General features: G+C 38.7%; 1 protein-coding gene across 2 annotated transcripts in view; it reads right to left on the minus strand.

The window, feature by feature from the left end:
- The window catches only part of sgtb (small glutamine rich tetratricopeptide repeat co-chaperone beta), a 56,374-nt gene that overhangs the window by 7,048 nt on the left and 28,056 nt on the right, over positions 1 to 21,270 (minus strand). The window contains exons 3-10 of one of the 2 annotated variants that reach the window (XM_048603497.1): positions 20,190 to 20,293; positions 16,966 to 17,044; positions 10,402 to 10,501; positions 9,321 to 9,425; positions 9,105 to 9,243; positions 5,836 to 5,898; positions 1,781 to 1,818; positions 1,611 to 1,694 (exon numbers count right to left, since the gene is read on the minus strand). In XM_048603497.1, coding sequence (XP_048459454.1) covers positions 1,611 to 1,694; positions 1,781 to 1,818; positions 5,836 to 5,898; positions 9,105 to 9,243; positions 9,321 to 9,425; positions 10,402 to 10,501; positions 16,966 to 17,044; positions 20,190 to 20,293 — 712 coding nt within the window. Of the gene's footprint in view, positions 1 to 1,610; positions 1,695 to 1,780; positions 1,819 to 5,835; positions 5,899 to 9,104; positions 9,244 to 9,320; positions 9,426 to 10,401; positions 10,502 to 16,965; positions 17,048 to 20,189; positions 20,294 to 21,270 lie in introns of both variants that reach the window. The other variant, XM_048603489.1, reaches the window with a different exon arrangement.

Raw genomic sequence — 21,270 nt, forward strand, 5'->3', positions numbered from 1 at the left:
AATATTAGTTTCTACCTCAGTGGCCAGGTGATAAAAAAATCCAAAGATCAATCTCTTTTCAGTTTAAGAACTTCCTCCTCTCTTCCTCAGTAGTCCTTCCATATTTATAACCAGCTCCCCAACAAGTGCTGCTCACCCTCCATGGTGCTGATATTACTTTAATCAATAACCAATGACAGAATTTCTCCCTTTCACTTTCTGCTTGAGCCCCAATATCCCAACTCGTACTATCCATATATTCCATTTCTCCATGCGACTCAATTTCCAATCTCCTTTACTCTGAGCTCTTAACCCTCCAAAACCCTATTCCTAATTCTTACTGCTACTATATTCAGAGTTTCAGATTTCAGACCTCCACTGGTCAAGACCACATCATATCAGTCTCGATCCTGAACATCGACAACCACACTACCTGACTGTCCAGGCTCCAAATGATCACTCCCCATATAGTTAAGACTTTCTGCATCTGTGATCAGGAGGTATCTTGAACCAAGGTCGCACTGTGTTGGGAAATCTATTAAGATTATCACCATATAAATAATCTATAAGCAGTGCGCTGATGATTCATTCCCCATTTTGCAAAATTACGAAAGATTTCAGTTTGCAGCTGTCATGGAATGGGAAATACTTTACCTACATCCTTGGTAGGGAAATCCCTTCACCACTGGTATAGCGAAATAATTCAATCTTCAAGATAGTGTAGCTACTCTCTACCAAAAATCCCAGACAAAATTTTTTTCATTCATTTCTGTCTTGCACCTACTCCAAGTTTTCAGTTGCAAATTGTTTCTGATTTACGAGTGTCCCTGGTTTTAAGGTGCAAATTGTATCTATTACAATGCAAGTTATTCGGGACTGTCAGTAACTGTTTGTATTTTGGTGGTGCCATCTTTTGGGAGATTCTATTCAGGTTCATTACACTAATATCAGATTTTTCTCGACATTTCTTTACTGCAGCTGCAGGAAACATAGGTACATTCAAGTACTGAGGTAGCAAGAACTGCAGATGCTGGAGTCAGAGATAACAAAGTGTGGACTTGGAAGAACACAGCAGGCCAAGCAGCATCAACAAAGCTGATATTTCGAGTCGGGACTTTCTTCAGAAAGATTTCTGAAGAAGGGTCCCAACCCGAAACGTCAGCTTTCCTGTTCCTCTGATGCTGCCTGGCCTGCTGTGTTCTTCCAGCTCCACACTTTGTTATCTCTACATTCAAGTACTGATTTGTTGGTGGCCAAATATTAGAATGCACCAATCAAAAATCTGAGCATCATCTGTGTCTGTGCATTTTAAAAGCACTTTAAGAGATTCAAAACTGTCATTAGGCATTTGTGGGTTACATTGTGCAAACAGGTCAATCAAATTATTATGCAATTATAGAATGTATAGCTTTCATTCAGTCTTGTGGCTCTTCATAAACTGCATGAGCTATAGTTCTGCAGTTTATTTATTTGAGTTACTGGATTAAAGTAGTATTTGTAACTCTACAGAAATACCTAGTAGTTGATTCTCAGAAATAGCTAATATTGAAAACTTAATATTCTGCATCATAATTTATGAAAAATATTAGTCAAAGTTTACATTGTCAAAGGTTACAAGTACAACTACTTACGCTTGTATAAGGCTGCCCATATCTGTAAGACCTCCTACACCTGCTGCAGGACCACTAATCGCATTAGACATCATTCCTGATATTCTGTTCATAATACAAACATATATTGAAAAATATTCAGTTAAAATGTTTTTTATGTAAATTTATAAAAAATGAAAAATATAACTTACAGTTGTTGTAACTGGGGGTTCTGCATCAAGCTTGCAGCCTAGAAGAAAAAAGCAGCAATCTTCAAGTATGAACTAAGTGTTTAGAATCATAAAAAATTTGAGAAGTCAGTCTTTTTCATAAACCAATTTTTGTTCTAATTAAAAATCTCCCTTGGTATGGCATATTAAAGGAAAAAAACTTTCTTACTTCCTCCAACCACCTTCTAGTCATCTCTGACACAACTTCACTGTCTTATTTTACACTATTTTTCTATCTGTAATCCTACATTCTTCTATAATTAATAACTTTCATTCCCCTTGTCATTCTGAAAATCTTTATAGTTTCGCTGTCTCCCACACTGAATTTTCCCCCTTTTTATCGTCGCCTTCCACAACTGAACACTAATTATATTCAAGACTGAGATAGACATTTTTCATCTGTAAGGGAATCAAGAGTTATGGAAAAAGGCAGAAAAGTGGAGTTGACGGTCATCAGATCAGCAATGACCATACTGAATGGCAGAGCTGTCTCAGGGCTTAATTGTTTACTTCTGCTTCTACAACTTATGGTCTCATTATTTTATTCCATTGATAACTTTGGGCTGGAAAGCTGCGCAGTAAAGTTCATCCGAGAATTATACAAGATCAAAACCGCAATCTTAAAAACTGTTTTTGTAGACACACTATTTATTGTATGGTTAGTTTAGTTAAGTTGTTGGTCAATGGTAACCCCCAGAATGTCAACAGTGGGGGATTCAGTGATGGTAGTGCTATTGAATGTAAAAGGGTGATGGTATAACTTTCTCTCATTGGAGATGGTCTTTGACTGGCACTTGTGTAACATAAATGATACTTGCTACTTTTTAGCTCAACACTGAATGTCAACCAGGTCCTGCTGCACATGGACATTATCTGTTTCAGTAACTAAGAATCGCAAATATTGTGCAATATTGTGCAATAAGCACTGAGCATTCCCACTTCTGATCTTATGAAAGGCAACTGTTGTGGTTGGGGGTTGGCAGTTGGAGGCAGGCTGGGGGGAACATTGTGAGGGAGGTAATTGATAAAGTAGCTGAAGATGCTTGGACATAGAGCACTGCCCTGAGGAACTCTTGCAGTTATGTCCTTGGGCTGAGATAATTAAACTTCAACAAGCAGAAGCATCATCCATTGTGCTAGGTATGACACCAACAGACAGAGTTTTCCCCTTTTTCCCATTGACTGCAGTTTTACAAGACCTCCTTAATGTCATACTCAGTCAAATGCTGTCAAGGACTGTCAGTCTCATTTCTGCAGTTTAGCTCTTTTGTTCATGCTTAGGCCATTGCTGTCATTAGGTCAGCAGCTGATTGGCCATGCAGAATCCAAATTAACACTAGCAAGGTGGTATTCCTTTGCAAGTGCCTTTTGATCACGCTGTCGACAGCCACATCCATCATTTTGCTAATGACTGAGCGGATGATTTAGATGAGGGAACAAAATGTGACATCTCCAAGTTTGCAGATGACACCAAGTTGGGTGGGAGGGTGAACTGTGACGAGGATGCTGAGATCCTTCAACATGATCTCAACAGGTTGGGCGAGTGGGCAAATCAAGGGCTGAAGCGGTATAATTTGGATAAATGTGAGGTTATTCACTTCGGAAGCAAAACAAGAAAGCAGATTACTATCTGAATGTCTGTAAATTGGGAAAAGGGAGTGTGCAACAGGACCTGGGCATCCTTGTGCACCAGTCGCTGAAGGCAAGTAGAGAAGGCAAATGGTATGTTGGCTTCATTGTGAGAGGTTGAGTACAGGAGCAGGGATGTGTTGCTGCAGTTATAAAGGGCCTTTGTGAGGCCACACCCAGAATATTGTGTGCAGTTTCGGTCTTCTTTTCTGAGGAAGGATGCTTTTGCTCTCGAGGGAGTGCAGCAAAGGTTTACCAGGTTGATTTGGGATCTGACGTATGAAGAGAGATTGACTAGGTTGGGATTGTTTTCGCTAGAGTTCAAATGAATGAGGGGGATCTCATAGAGACTTATAAAATTCTAACAGGACTGGACAGATTAGATGCAAAGAAGATGTTCCCGATGGACGGTGTGTCCAGAACCAGCGGTCACAGTATGAGGATTCGGGATAGACTATTCAGGACAGAAATGAGGAGATATTTCTTCACCCAAAGAGTGGTGAGCCTGTGCAATTCATTACCACAGGAAATAGTTGATGCCAAAACATTGACTGTATTCAAGAGGTGGCTAGTTATAGCATTTGGGGCGAATGGGATCAAAGGTTATGAGGAGAAAGCAGGATTAGGCTATTGAGTTGGATGATCAGCCATGATAGTGAGGATTGGCAGAGCAGGTTCAAAGGGCCATATGGCCTCCTCCTGCTCCTTTCTTCTATATTTCTATGGAGACCAAAAGGATGGTTGTGAAACGGTATTTGTCTGCTTTCTGTGCGCAGACATGCTTGGACAATTTTCCACATTGTTGGGTAGATGCCAGTATTCTATGCCATACTAAAACTGCTTGTCCACAGGCATTGCTAGCCCCAGAACACAGATCTTCAGTACTATTACAGAATTTTGTCCAGACCTATAGCCTTTGGAATATCCGATGCCTTCAGCAGTTGCTTGGTATCATATGGAGTGAATCGAATTGGCAGAAAATTGGCATCTGTGATGCTGAGGTCTTTGTGGCAATGCAGAGATGGATCATCCACTCGGCACTTCTGCTGAAGGTGAATGCAAATACTTCAGTCTTGTTTTTGTACTGATGTTCTGGGCTCTCTCGTGTTCAGGATGGGGATATTTATGAAGCCTCATCATTGTTTAATTGTCCACTATCATTCACGACTGAATTTGGTAGGATTGCAGAGCTTAGATCTGATCGGGAGGTTGTGTGATTACTTAGCCTCCCTTATCACATACTGCTTCTACTGTTTGGCACGCAAGTGGTATGATATTGTAGGCCTGAATTCCCCAATCCAGTGTACGTTCTATGTTCTTGCCAACTCCAATCTTCAACCTGGAATAGTACTGATTCATTAGCCAATGGGGTGGTTGTGGATGGTAAGTCTGCAGGTGGTTTCCTTGCCCACGTTTGTCCTGACGCTAAAGGATTTCACGGGCTCCAGAGTCAATGTGAAGACTCTTATGGCAACTCCCCCCAAATTGCATCCCATTATGTTGCCACCATCTCTGCCAGGTCAGTCCTGCTGTTGGGAAGGGAGATACGGAAGGTCGGTAGTGTTGGTGTCCTCAGGTATAATTCTGATTATGAATATGTCAAGGTGTTATCTAAACGCTTCCAATTTTTGCATTATCCCTGAAAGTTTGTTAAGGAGGATTTTGCAGCGTTGCCAGGGCTGAGTTTTACATTGTTTATGGTGTCTAGGTTGAACGGCGGTCTGTCCAGTTTCATTCCTTTCTTTCTAATTTGTAGCAGTTTTTGTTATACAACTGAGCATCACTGTTTTTGGGTGACCTACCCTAAATCCTGATCCTCCAAAAGCCGCAAGTTAAAACTTTCCCCGCGTTTAAATCCTTTCTTGGCTATCCTCTCCCTATGACTATGACCTCAGCTAGCTCAACAACACTTACCATTCCTTCAACTCTAGTCTCTTAAATATTCTCCACTCCCTTTACCTCACCGTTGAAGAATTTACTCTCAATCATTTGTCTCCTAAATTCCTTTCCCAATTATTATATCTCAGAGCTCTCTTCATATTTAACACTTTTCTTAAAACACATCTATTCAATTACATTTTTGATCAACCCTCCTAATGTTGCTTTTCCCCAGAATCTATTCTTGTCTGTGATATGCTCTGGAGTATTTTCTAGATTAAAGGTGATATACAAATATACGTAGTTATTGTTCACTCACTTCCCCAAGGGGCTGGTGACAAAAGAAAAACCCAAATTGAAGAGGAAGGAGGAGAAAGGAGAAGAAAGTCAACCCTCCTTTCTAATTTTTCCTTTATAAAGCAAACAAATCTTCCAAGCTACCTAACGTCATCATATGAGATAGATCCATAATTAATATTGTCAAGTTTGGCATAGGTATGTTTTGGACAACCTTTTTTAATCACACTTACCATACTTACAAAACTTGGATTATTCAGTAAACTTGCTAAATCAAATCCCAAACCAGCTCCTGTCTGTAGGTACAGAAATCACTTACAATTACATTCTTATCATCAACCATTATAAATTAAACAAACTGTAGGTAATCAAGTTCTAGACAATATCAAAAATAGAAAGAAATTATGAACAAACAATGCAATGACATGTTTGGTTTCTAGTCATAATTAGTATTAAATTGATATTTAGCAACTATAATAGTCTATTGTTCACATTGAATGCTATTTTAAGTTGTCGCCATTGCATTATTGTTTGTTGAAATGGTTCTGACCTATTTCACAATGTGAGCATTATCATTGTGAAGTAGCTGAATAGTTTTGTTCACTCAGTGTAGCTGCAGGTTTAGCGCTAAATCATTTCTTGCAATAATGAGGTTTAAAGGTTTTATTTTGGGACTGTAACTTTTACTGAAGGTAAAGTGAAGGGGCTGCCATGATCTGTGTCTGACAGCAGGCTTGGTTGAGGTGGCTGTTAAAGATTGAAGGATTGCCTGGATTTGCAGAAAAAAATCTTTAAATTTACTCATGGGACGTGAGCACTGATGGCTAGGCTGCAATTTAATGCTCAGCCTTAATTGCCCTTGAGAAGATGGTGGTGAGCTGCCTTATTGAACCATTGCAAACCATAGATTAAAGTGTTCACATTTGAGGACCAAATTCAGCAGTATGCGAGTACAGTTAAATTGCTAAGGTGTTGAGAGTGTGATGTTGTAAATAGTTATGTTTTTGTTGTAATATCTAGGTCATAATTCTTTGTTTCGAATATAATTTTCAGGAATTCAAGTGTTAAATGGAAACAAATTGGTTAAAGAACCAGGTTAGAGACAAAAAAAAACTGCAGATGCTGGAATCCAGGTAGACAAATACGTGGCTGGAAGAATACAGCAAGCTAGGCAGCATCTGGAGGAGGAGGAGAAGTCAACGTTTTGGGTATTACCTCAGGACTAGATGTGTGGGTACGGGGTGCTGCCAGGGATAAAGAGGGACCAGGGGAGGGAGAAGAGGGTAGCAGAATGGTGATGTCCACCTATCACCACCATTTCACTATCCTCCCCCACCATCTCTCTTTATCTATAGCTTCCCCGACCCTCACATCCAGTACTAAAGAAGGGTAATACCCGAAACATGGACTTCTCCTCCTCCAGATGCTGCCTAACTTGCTGTGTTTTTCTAGCCTCCTGTTTGTCTACCTTGGTTAAAGAACTAGTTTGATTCATGTATATGCAAGTAACAGGTTCGGGCTGATTATATTTCAAAAGTAACTTCTGTTTGTCTTACACACAATCAGTAGTTGATGTGTTGTGTTAAATACATTAACAATGGACGAGCTATTTTGTAAAAGAGCCAGAAGGTTTCTACTTATTTAATAAAGGATAAAAATTATGTAAGTATCTGATGAAAAGAAGGTAAAAGGCAGTTGGTCAACAAGTTCTGAAGATAGGTTATAAAACTCCTATTGAGGATATAAATTATTCATATGGGTTAAACATATTGGTTAAGACTTTTACCTTTGTTGAAAGTAAAATAATGCATTTGAAGTTCTGTTTGAACCATCCCACAGTAAGCCAAATTGTTGTGGAGTTTAAAACGTTATTTTGTTTAATTTGTATTGTCACAGAAGGCAGTCATGGTTTTGGGTTAGTGCAGAGGCAGCTCACCAAGATTGGAAAGCCAAAGAAGATGAATCTTAGGCCTGCATTAAGTAGGGAAAATATTAATTTCATTCTTCACCACACATAATATGGGTAAGGGCTTTAACTCAGTTTGTAATTCACGAGTGGGAAGAAATTGGAAGATTCGCCTAACTTGAAAGTAGAGGAAGAAGTCTACAGAATGCTTTATAGTAAAAACCAGCAGTTAGGCTTCAGAGCATACTCTAAGTTAAGTTTGAACTGACAAGTCCATGGCTGTTTTGAAGAGAGTTTGGAAGATTACCACGAGCTATTGGCTAAGCGATGACCCCATAAAATTTCATACCTTGGAGGAGGATAATTGGAACACTGGGGAAAAATTTGAGAAATTTCCAGAGAACGGTGGCATACCTATGGATCGTTCCCAAAAGAGGTGAACGAACCTTCAAGCTTTTGTAGCATATGAGGGAATTCTAGGTGGGATGAAGGCATGTATACATTTTTCTGTTGATGCAGGTTGCTCACACTTCTCTCACAATGGACCATTTAATTCCAAGATTAAAGAGAGCTTGGGCTTCAAAGCTTTCTACCTGGATACAAAGCTAGTGTGATTCACAATGTCATAGATTTGGCTTGGAGAGGCAGGGGTTTATAAGATTTCTGTGAAAGTCACAAAATTATTCTTCTAGGATTCAGGTGATAAAGCAATTAAAGACAACATGTCTGTATGGTTCACCATGTAGTGAGCCGGAGTGAGCTACTACTTGGATTGAAAAGACTAAATGTGATTATTTGAAACAAAGCTGACAGACTCACCTATCTTGCACTAGAATGACAATTGTCAGGAAGAGCCATAATTGTGAAAAACAGGTCTAGGGTTAAAAGTTACCAGGCTGGGAAAGGAAAGAGATAGAAGTAAACCCTTAGGAGCTACAAAGCACTTTAGACTGGAACTTAGGAGTAGGAATAGAGGCCTTTTGAGCCTGCTGCACCGATCTGGGCAAATCAAAAGACTATTTAAAGGAAAACAACATTATATATCTGTGAAGTGTGTTTTCTTGTTTGTTCAACAAGAAAAGAAGGGGGAAGTTGCACTCTGCAATTTAATGTAGAAGCTGTCTACAAAGTTGGTGTTCAGTTGAAGGTACTTTAGCCTTTTGTTACAGTAAAATTCTTAACATGTAATGATTTATGTTATCTTTTCAGCTATGAACAAGATGTTTGAAGTTCTTTGTAACAAATTCTAAGAGCCATCTAAAAAGTACAATTCTTCACTTTCTGAAAATAAATGATGGATATCTTAGGATTTCCACATTTTTACTTATAACATACATGCACCAAATGCACTGTGTTAATTGATAGTATCCCAAAGAACTCTCAGTTTGCCCCAAATTACCAGTCAATCATCCATTTATAACGAGCTGGAGATTCACAACTTTCAAAGAGTTACTTGCATTTGAACCAGCAAGAAATAACATGAGAAAACGTGTACATTTCGATGATCTGGAAAACCTAGAGGTGCAAATTTTACCTTTAAACCAGATAAGTTAGAATGCATCACATGGACTGCAAATTCACTAGAACACCACTTACTGGACTTGATGCTTCTCCGATTTTTTGTTCCGCCAGTTTCAGATTTGATTTAAAAGTGCCATTTTCAGGGTCCAATTCTACAGCCTTTTTGTAATAAGTAATTGCTTCTGAATGCTTATTCAAAGAAGTCAATGCTAAACTGAAAAAAAAATAACTTTCAGATCTTCAAAAAAAGGATACTTCTCTCCAATGAATATGAAAGCTGTGACTACATACCCCATCCTTCCGTAAGCTTTGCTATAGTCTGGGTCAATGGCTATTGCCCTCTTGCAATCCTCTATTGCTGCAGTGTAATTATTAAGTTTGCTCTGAGCAGCAGCCCTAAACAAATTAAGTTGAATTTTAGTGTAGGAACTCTGATTAAAAGAAAAATTAGGTTATATCATATTTCAGAGTTAGATAGAAAATGAAACTACTACTTGCCAAAATGTACTGTTTAAAAATTTAGGTTTTAATATTTATCAAATATTAACTTGTCACTGAATAAAATTTCTGTAACAGTTTGTAACCCACAGAAGCATAGTCACATAAAATACGTAAATGTTGGCAAAATCGAAACAAGTTGCTTCAGAATGATTCTCTACAAATATTTTGTTGATCAATAATTTTAAAGATATATTTCTCATTAAATAAAAAGTAATTAGCCAATCACATGGCATTGTTACAAACGTATACGGAGATATTTGCTAAACATTCTTTCACTGGATTATGTCATTTTTTTTGAAGATCACCAAATCTCTCAGGTTAATATCTAGATAAACTAAAGATCAAAATTATTATTAGATAGTCTTACCATATAAATGATATATATTATGTAACCTAATTGCACTCAATCCAATCATGTAATTTTAAAGCATTAGAATATAACATTCATATAATAAAGGCAAACCAACATTACGTTAACTGTCATTACATTTACCTATTCTATACAACTCAATGGTAATTACATAGTGTTGATACACAAAAAAAATTCAAGTTTTATTGAAATAGTGGTTACTTCAATAATGTAAAACAGATTGCGTGGAGTGAATGTAAGGCTTTTACTCAATCTCAGGGTTCCAGTAACTTGAAATGAGAGGTGGAGGATATATTCTTCGTGTCAAGTGTGATAAAATACTAAATTTGTTGAAAAAGCACGTGACAATTTTGATGCACAAAGCAATAAGTCTTCCCCTAGGTCTGTTGAATCAAGTTTACAATTGCCTTTCTAGTGACACATACGGTTTTAATCTTTGTGAATTTAATCAGGCTGAAACAGATAAATCAATACAAATTAGACAGCAGAAAGAGTTATTACCGGTTACAAAAGTAGACGGCATTATTTGGGTCCAATTCAATTGCTTGAGTATAAGAGTCTATAGCAGCTCTGTAATTCTCCTCTTTTATATAGTTGTTGCCTGAATATTTGAACAAACACAAATTAGGAGTTAATCATTCACATTTGTTTGAAAATATACTGTCACTCCTTTTTTTATTATTTTATTTACTTTCAATTATGCAGCACCTGGGTTTCCCAAACTGTGGGGACAAAATTTGGGGATGACAGCTCACAAATGAAGACCATGGAGTGTAGGCAGGAGGAAGTGAGGGAGGGAAAATGCTGAACATGGACCATGGTCATTGGCTGCTGTGGATACTGGATTGACAGGCCAATCTGAAAACAAAAATGGTCAAAGGAGAGTTCTGTGGCCCTTCGATTTGCTCTGGAGTTACAGGTCTTTCAGCACTACAGCTGGCTTTCCTCTGTCCTCTAGAACTTTTAAAGTTTTTAGAACTTTTAAAGTCCAAAAAAAAACAAAGGTTTAGCAAACAGGCAGAATGAGAGACAGGGCGAGATGGATTTCGGGAGAGCAGCCTGCACCTAGCATTTCACATGGCGAGATCTATGAGACAGGATTGGCATTGGCTCCAGAGAGGGGCTGTCTCTGGAAGAAAAGCAGCAACTGGGTCAATGGGCTGAGGAGTGGCAGATGGAATTCAACTTGGATAAATGCAAGGTATTGCATTTTGGTAAAACGAACGAGGCCAAGAATTATACAATTAATGGTAGGGCCCTGCATGGTGTTTAGAATAGAGACACCTAGGGGTTCAGGTACATAATTCTTTGAAATTTTCATCACAGGTGGACTGGCTGGTTAATAAGACATTTAGCATGTCTGCCTTCATTGCTCAGCCCTTTGAGTATAAGAGTTGGGACGTCATGTTGTACAGGACGTTTCTGAAGCCTCTTCTGGAGTACTGCTGTAGGAAAGATATAAATTGGAGACTGGTCAGGAAAGATTTACCAGGATGTTTCCAGGAATGGAGGGTTTAAGTTATAAAAACAGGCTGGATACTCTGGGGCTTTTTTCATTGGAGCATAGGAGGTTGAGGGGTGACTTTATAGAGGTTTATATAAAATCATGAGGGGCATAGATAAGGTGAATAGCAAGGGTCTTTATCCTAGGGTGAGGGAGTTCAAAACTAGGCGGCATGTTTATATGGTGAGAGGAAAAAGATTTAAAAAGGACATGAGAGGCAACAATTTTACACAGAGTGGTTTGTATGTGGAATGAACTGCCAGAGGAAATGGTGAATACAGATATGATTACACCATTTAAAAGACATTTGGATAAGTACATGAACAGGAAAGGTTTAGAGAGATATGGGCCAAATACATGCAAGTGAGACTAGTTTGGTTTGGAAACATGTTTGGTGTGAACTCGTTGGCCTAAAGGATCTGTTTCCATGCTGTATGACTATGAGTGGAAACAAGACAGAGATGAATGAATGATGATTTATTATCACATGTATTTTACAGTGAAAAATTTAGTAAATTAGTGAAACGTTTCCACTGTCGCCAGTGCCATTTTGAATAGTTTAAGGATAAAAAAGTGAGTCCATAATCCTTTCACCATCGCTCTGCCACTACCAGCGCCAGATCCAACAAATGAAGTAGCCACTCCTCAGGTGCCATCTTTCACCGCTGGGCCTACCTGATGCCAGCTCCACTGATGCCTGGTCCTGTGCTTGCCCCTCAACCAGCCACCTCCTTGAAGACACCAGAGTCAGGGTCTGGGCTCACCAGCTACCCTGGCTCCACCTGCCAGGGTCCTACTCCAGGCTCACTAGCTGCTTCGGCACCATCCACCAGAATCTCATTCTGGGCTCACCAGCCGCCACCAAAGGATGAGGGGTCCCAGAATGGCCAGCATTGAGAGGCCGAATCCAGGAGGCACAAGGTCTGGCACACCGTCACTCTGAGCCACAGAGGGCTGACCGAGTGCCAAAAATAGCTGCCCTATAGCAGATCCTAGGAGTATTATTTTTCAGTTTAAAGCATGATCAGCAAGGGTTTGCAAATACCAAGAAGCTAAGCCAACTACTGGAATTAAAGAATAAAAATTTTAATTTTTTGCATTCTGAAAATCTAAACCTGAGGGCGAGGGAAGGGTAAACACTTTAGGGTTTTTACTTGCAGCTGGTACACGCAGGCCTTATAACATAAAAGGTTCAAGTTCTCCCAGCATAGAGTGCAAGCAGCAAGAGTGTGGGTGAGCCTAATGTTCAGTGGTGGGTAAGCTTTGGAGGGGATTCAGAGAGACAGGATTTACATGCATTTGCAGAGACAAGAACTGATTAGGGATAGTCAGCATGGCTTTATGTGTGTGAGGAATTGTCTCTCTCAAACTTGATTTGAGTTTTTTTGAAGAAGAAGAGACCAAGAGGATAGATGAGGGCAGAGCAGAAGATGTTACCTACATAGGCTTTAGTAAGGCCTTGAACAAGGTTCCATGGTAGACTGGTTATAAGGTTAGGTCACATGGGATCCAGGGAGAGCTCGCCAATTGGATACAAAATTGGCCTGACGATAGGAGACAGATAGTGGTGGTAGAGGGTTGTAACCAATGGATTTTCACAAAAATCGGTGCTGGGTCCACTGTTGTTCATCATTAATATAAATGATTTGGATGAAAAGATAGGAGGCATGGAAAGTAAGTTTGCAGATGGCACCAAAACTGGTGGCATGGTGGACAGTGAAGATGGTTATCGAAGAGTGCAACGGGGTCTAGATCAGCTGGGCCAATGAGCTGAGGAGTGGCAGATGGAATTTTATTCAGATAAATGTGAGGTGTTGCATTTTGGTAAGACAAAACAGAGCAGGATGTACACAGTTAATGGTGGGCCCTGGGAAGTGTTGTCGAACAGAAAAACCTAGGGGTTCAGGTACAGAGTTCCTTGAAAGTGTCACAGGTAGACAGGGTGGTGAAGGTGGTGTTCGGCACACTTGCCTTCATCGGTCAGTGCACCGAGCATAGGAATTCGGACATCATGTTGTGGCTGTACAGGACGTTGCTGAGGCTGCTTTTGAAGTACCGAGTACAGTTCTGGTTACCCTGCTATAGGAATCATGTTATTAAACTGGAAAGGATGCAGAAAAGTTTTACGAGATTGTTACCAGGACTGGAGGGTTTGAGTTATAAGGAGAGACTGAATGGGCTGGGACTACTTTCCCCTGGAGCGTCGGAGGCCGAGGGGCAACCTTATAGAAGTTTACAAAATCATGAGGGGCATAGATAAGCTGAATGGCCAAGGTTTTTTTCCTCGGGTAGGGTATTCTAAAACTAGAGGGCATAGGTTTAAGGTGAGAGGGGAAGATTTAAAACAGACCTGACGGGTAATATTTTTACACAGATTGTTGTGCATGTGGGGAATGAGCTGTCAGAGGAAGTGGTGGAGGTTGGTACAATTACAACACTTGAAAGGCATCTGGACGGGTACGTGAATATGAACGGTTTAAGAGGGATTTGAGCCAAATGCAGACAAATGGGACTAGTTTAGTTTGGGAAACCTGGTCAGCATTGACAAGTTGGACCAAAAGTCCATGTCCATGCTGCTTGACTCTGTAATAACTGTGTATTAGTTATTTTGAAAAAGAGAGCCTTTGTATTTGCCATCTTGTAAAATATTAAATATTGTGACACCTAGGAGATTAATGCATCCCTGTATGTTGTGGTTTTGAGTTTAATGATAATTATTGAGGATATTGATTAATTCTTCTATTTTTGTTTCTATGTAAGATGAAACACTGCATGTGTCAATATACAAATACAGAAGGCATTGTTTCTACATCAGTGCATCACCTAATATGTGAGATAATGAGAATCAAAAAGTAGCCCTTGAAAACTAAAAGGCAGTAATAACATATATAATATGTATATATTTAGATGTATGATGAGAAAACTATCCATCAATCTTGATTTTACCTCTGGAGGACGTAGGGCAAAGAGAGAAGATGCGGAGGATGTACTGGAGTTTACAGACAGCCAGATAATAATGTTCAGAGGTCATAAAAAATAGTATTCTGTATCAATTTAAAAGAAAGTGGAAAATCATTCAGTGTTAACATCACTAACCCTGACAACTTTTAAAAAGACAGTGAGAGTTAAAATATCAATGAGACTTGCAAATAAAATCACTTAATCATATCACAAATGTTTCAAAATGCTTCACATAAATGTTACAATGGAGAAGGAATATTAGAGGTTATTTCTGAAAACTCTTTAATGGTGAGAGGGAGAAGATTCAAAAAGAACCCAAGAGGCAACTTTTTGACACAGAGGGTGGTGCGTGTATGGAAAGACATTTAAAAGGGCATCTGGTGGGTACATGAATAGGAAGGTTTTAGAGGGATCTGGGTCAAATGCTGGTAAAAGAGACTAGATCAGTTTAGGATATCTGATCAGCATGGAGGAGTTAGACCAGAGGGTCTGTTTCTGTGCTGTATAACTCTATGATTTTATAAAATAAAGATCACTTAACAAAGCAAAACAAAATGAATGGAGTGGAAAATTAAAATTTACAAACTTATTTTCCTGTAATATCACCCACAGACTATAGATCATGGCATACCAACTAACCACTGAAGCCTTCAAAACTCCTGGAAAAAATGCGGTTGATTTGTAGGCAAAAAGAAAATAAAAACTGCCAGTGTTGGTATAGCCTGTCACCAGTCAAAATGAGCAATTCAAAATAAAATCAACATGGGGGCATGTTTTATTGACCGAATTAATTCTACGTGGATACCTTTATCCACAATTCAAATTTCTTTTTGAAGAACTGTAAAATTTACTATTCTCAGCATCTAACACAAAGAGCTCAACAAATTCATTCCAAGTCATTTTGGGTATGGCATCATCAATAACAATGGATCAATTTGATAATCTGAATGATCCCTCCACAATAATTAACCTTCCTCTCCATCCATTCAACTACATATTTTACATTTTTTGAACAATCTGATGACAATTTGTGCAATAGTATCCTGAAAATTGATAATGAAATCAAACAAGACACCAAATGGGGCAACACACATATTTCCACTCCATGAGGGCTTTTTTTTCTCCCAACTATCCACCTATTTGATTTGGTGCAGATGTGATCCATTAATGGCCTGCTACACTACAAAAGATTGAACTTCAGATATTAGACTCCCTGACATAACAAATGTTTTCTCCATCCCATGGGTGTTTCTTGCTTGGTTAAATGGGACATGAACAAGTCCCATGCTCATTAGCTATGTTGTGCAGAGTAGGCCACCTCCATGCTTGCTCCATACGTCATAGATGAACAACTTCACTTCATCCTCATCCTTTCAACCATTGTCATGAACATGCACAAAGACTCCTAGAAGGAACTTGATTTTTGACATGGTTTTACATTTGAAAATCACCCCCACCCCACCAACTTTATTTATATCAATTATGCATGCTAGTGCCATTCTGAATCTTGTCTTCTCATGTCCTGTGGTTTCTCTAACATTACTTTGGAATCTTTCTGCGCTATAGCTTAGATGTTGAGCAAACCAAAATTCATGGCCATTTCATTCGGGTTGCTGATGTGACATAATTGGTATTCATGCATTTGCAGCTGTCTGATGAAAAATCTCGAAAAACTGGTATTTTTGGCATCGAGATATTATGGTAGTCTCAGAGTGATCTTAATTTTCTGCCAAACATTAACCATTTTCATTCTATAAAGTGGCTGCATTAGCTATCTGCTGTTCAGAAATCTTTGTTGAACTCCGTGTTCGATTTACCCCACTTGAGTATTTGCATCTTTCCTGGTAACACTGCAACCATTCTGATGGTTTTCGAGGACCCATTCCATTACAATCTTCTAAAGACAGGCCAGCTGCTGGTTCCTGTTCCTGACATTGTGGCTACGTCTTCTTTAAAACAGTGCAAAGAATAGATTCAATGTAGTGCTACTAAAAACAGGGAAATGCTGCAAAACGCAGCCATACTTGATATTGCCAGTATTTCCTGTTTTACTCCAGATCTTTAAAATTTAGAGTACATTGTTTTCATAAAAGAATTCTTTCAAATTTGAAATACATTTTTACAGCGAATAGACTTGGATTAGCCATTGATTATGCTAAGCCTGAAAACAAGGAAGCATTATCTGAGCACGACTTGCTGTCATGAGAATCCAGAAAAGAGATTTTCAGGTGTTTTTCTAATCTCCTCCAGAACCAGCTGAGGTGTTAATATTTTGAGTCTACATTATGTGCCAATGCAGTTAGAAATCTGAATAAACATTTAAGAAAACTTTTAACAAATACAATGTTCCATGCCTCCCCAACTTGAGGTGCAGAGCAATGTTCCCATCGCTGACTATTTAATCAAGTCTAAATAACAAGTACATTTTATATTACAGAAAGATGACTGCACCTTTAATACACTAATTTGCAGCAACAAACACTAGCATCTGTTAACCAGACAGAATTGCTCAAGGATAACAAAAATATCATGATCATTTTGAGTACTATGATTTAGCATTTTAAAATGATGACACAATAACTGCATGCACACATGGTTACCTTCATTTTTCAACTGTTCAGCTCTAATTACATCTTGTGCAGATGGAGTAAAGTCTGATGGAGTGTTCCATATTAATTCCTTCTAGAAGAAAAATAATATTGCACAAATTTTATCAGTGTTTTTGTCAGTTGAATGGCAGTCTAATGAGACGACGATGATTCTGAATTGTAAGTTACTTTCAAAACAAATTATTAGGAACTCAAATCCTGCCACTTACTGAGCGTGGTCCTCCTCCTTATACTAGGATACAAAACAAATAATGAACCCCAATGCCTTCATTCTCTAGAAGCTGCTGACGCTTTCTAGAGTTTGATTCTGGCATAACACAAGAAACCCAACAATATCGTGCCCAAACAAGCACCCTTCATGCAAGACTGGACACTGAGTGTTAAAAGGCTGTTGTCACTGAGGGATTGAAAACTTTGTGTTCTGCTGAAAAGGATCCTAGGCAGTTCTCAAATGTCATGCAGGAGAACCAGTAGACTAAAGAGACCTTTCTCGCTCCCTGAAGCTGCTCTACCTACTGAATTCACCTTTAAACACAAATGCCAACTGCTCAAGTACAGAAGCTATTGCAGCTAAATTCAGAAGTAAAAATTTTTCAGTCCTTTGAATACTGAGCATATTTTACTCAATGTGTGAGATTTTAAATCGATAGCAACAACCTTTATTTATATAGTGCCTTTAAGGTTACAAAACATCCACAAATATTTCACAGAGGCATTATAAAACAAGTATAATGACAAGACATGTCAGGATATATTTTGAAAGATGATCAAAAGTTTCAACAAGAGTTAGGATTTAAGGATTGTTTGAAAGAGAAAGGAAAGCTAGGTAGTGAGACACGAGATTGAAGAAGAGAATTTCGAACTTAGGGCCCACCCAACTAAAGACTCAGCTACCAATTGTGGAATAATTTAAACAATAAAGAGGCTGCAATTTGAGGAGTGCACAAATCCTGAAGTGTTGTAGGACTGGGGGAGTTCAGAGGTAAGGAGGAGTCAGGCAATGGATGGACCCAGAAACAATGATGGGAATTGTTAAAATCGGAACTATGTTTAACTGGGAACAAGACCAGGTCAGTAAATTACAGGAAGAATATACTAAAGGGTGAAGCATAAGACAGTATATAAGATTCAAATTTACATAAAGTAGAACATGGAAGGCCTGCTACTAGTGCTTTAGATAAGTCAAGTCTGTGAGTAACAAAGGCATGGATGAGGGTTTCTGTAATACATGATACAGTGTCAAGTAATGATATGGAGGTAGAAATAGTCAATCTCAGGAATGGGCACAGATGTGTGGCTGAAAGCTCATCAAGACATCAACAGGACAGAGCATTCAGCTTAAACAATTCCAGGGAGTGTGACAGTATCAGTAGCTAGAGGACAGAAGACAATGAATGGTTTCAGTATTCTGAATATTTATTTGAAAGGCATTTCTGCTCATCTAGCACTGGCTGCCAGACAAGCAGCTGAGAATTTAAAGACAGTGGAGCAGCTGAGAGATGTAGTAATGAAATAAAAACTTGACATTGTCAGTGTGTCTGTAGATAACAACACTGTTTTCCAATAATATCTCCAAAGGTCAGAACTGAATGGCAATGCACAATTGACATCCAGGGAGTTAGCATAAATATTTGCAAGAGATGGCAGAGACTGGGAATTCTGCAATTAGTCTGTTGACTCTCCACATTTGGCCCACCAACTGCAATACAGGTCAGGAATGGCAATGGAATACTCTCCACTTGTCCAGATATGAGCAGTTAACAACAACGAAGAAGCTTGACCCCTGCAGGCCAAAGCAGCCTACCTGATTGAACAGGACCCTATCCACTACTGCAACAATGCAAATCATCTACAAGGGTGCGTTGCAGCAACTTGCCAAAGTTCCTTCAAGAGTACTTTGCACACCTACAACTTCTGTCATCTAGACAACCAAGGGCAGCAGGCACATTGTACACCTTCACTTGCAAGTTGTCCTCCAACATACAGACCATTCTTATTTAGAAATATCAACATTCCTTAACTATTCCCAGAACTCCCTCCCAACAATCTTGTGGGTGTACCTACACAATAAGGACTGCTGCCATTTGAGAAAGTGGCTTATCACCAATTTTCAAGGACAAGTAGAGATAGACAGTAACTACTGACCTTGCCAGTGACACCCATATCCTTTGGATAAATAAGAACCTTTTCGTGCTCAATAAGAGAATAAGGAACATTGTAATCTATTTGTAATAATGTAAAAAGATCTTTAGTATGAAAATGTTTCACTACATTACAACAGTGTCAAAGTGAATTTAAGAAATCTGTTAACGAATTAAATAAATAAATAAAAATCTCTGGCCACTATGAAACTGGGCCACAATTACTCAAACCTTTATGCAAGACCCTCAACTGAACAAATTAGGTAAAATTAACAATCAAATATGTCCAGTATTTAAATAATAAAGAAAAGACTGATATTTTCTACCACAAGACAGAGATAACATTTCCAAAGTGTCCATTAACCATTTAGTGGATACTGCTCCGTCTATGGAAGGGACTGATTGAAAGCCACAACTTAAACTTGGTCCTCTACTAACTCAGTACGCCTTCCATCACTCATCACCATTAAACAGGATCAGAAATCATGGAACTGGAGAAATAGGCTCAAGTATAATCTTAAAAATACTATGAGCAATTTTATCTAAACAATTTTTATGTTTATATAAAACACTCCTTTAGTCATATGTTTCAACCATGTATATACAGAACATTACATATATCAAAGCATTCAATAATACATACAATCATGGTTTAAACCTCCCAGTCCCAGTGCACACAGTCTCTTGCACAACAATGCTTTTGGTCTTTGCTTGCCAAACAAAATTGAATAATAAATTCTTAGTCGTCTTCACATTAAGAAAAAGTACATCAAAACTTAAATATATAGGGGAGACAAATTTTTGACAGGCTCCAGATCTCTGCTTTATAATAAACTTCTATGTTATCTTGTTGTGGGCTCCTAAATAGTCAGGCTTCCCACCAGAAGTTTATATTTGTAAACTCAACTATGTTGTTTATACTAGTCCTCCAGTTGTCTCTCATTATACAATTCTTCTATCTATCTGAGGCTAGAAACTCAGTTGTAGAATTGCACCCACATTTCCATGGTATATCAATGTGCTTCCTACATACTTTGTTCATTAGTTTCCTTTTAAGCATTTATTTAGACCCACCTTAGTAATGGCTGCAGAAAATATCTCTGTTAGAGAAGGTGAGACTGCCAGATCGATATCCTGTGAGCTTATTTTGAAGACATTTTCTAAACATTGCATGGCAACTGAAACAAAAATACATCTCATTACTACCATTCATTGACCAAAAGTAATGTCCCTGTAGAATAGCAATTATCATACAATGAAATTCCAAAATATAATCTACATTACAAACAATAGCTATTACTAAAGCATTCAATTGTTCAGGGTATTACAGTTTTGTGATTCAGTACGCCAAGTCCTCACTTAATGTTGTGGCTGCATTCCCAAAAAGTGCAACTTTAAGTGAATCAGATTTTCTGATTAACTACAACTTTTACAACCGGTTAAGCCTTGTAGGACTCTTCACCTCAAAAAAAAACACTGAAACATTAAATCCTGTAAGTAGAAATGCTTCCAATTGATAAAATTACATTACATTTTTAAAAAAAATTTTAAAAATCTTTTGAAAAAGTCAACCTTCTTCCTGCCTTCTACTCCTGTCTCCGTGTCCTGACTCTACCAGACACTTTCTCTTAGTGAAACCACCATTCCCTGCCTCTCCTGCTTGTTGCTTCCCCCTCCAAAACCTTCGCTGAGCAATAGTTCAAGAGATAAGCAACAAGAGGCCAGAAGAACGGCTTCGACTTCCAGGCAGAAAGCTGCAAGCTGGACAAGGAAGGTTAGGGAGCAGAGACTATGAACCTGACAGTCAGCAGCAAGAGGGAGGGCAATGGAGTGGCAGAGGTCATGAATTAGTGGGTCAACAACAAGAGGATCAGGGTCAGGGTGTAAACTGCAAAGTAGAGATTTTGACAGTAAGAGGAAGTGTCAGGGTTCAGCAAAGGCTGTGAACGGAGGGTCGGCAGAAACAGTGAGTGTTAGGGAGTGGATGAGGCTGCTTCAAATGGTCATAATCAGGTCACGTGGCTTTAGGTCAGACACGGTGCAATTTGACTTTATAATAAAAATTCCAATGCTAAATGCAACTAAGGGTCCTATTAACTGATGTTAAAGTGAAACAACTTAAAATGGGGCTAGTTAAACAGGGATTCACTATAAA

Source organism: Rhincodon typus, chromosome 1 (assembly GCF_021869965.1).
Source record: "Rhincodon typus isolate 14 chromosome 1, sRhiTyp1.1, whole genome shotgun sequence".
In the NCBI taxonomy this organism is placed as follows: domain Eukaryota; kingdom Metazoa; phylum Chordata; class Chondrichthyes; order Orectolobiformes; family Rhincodontidae; genus Rhincodon; species Rhincodon typus.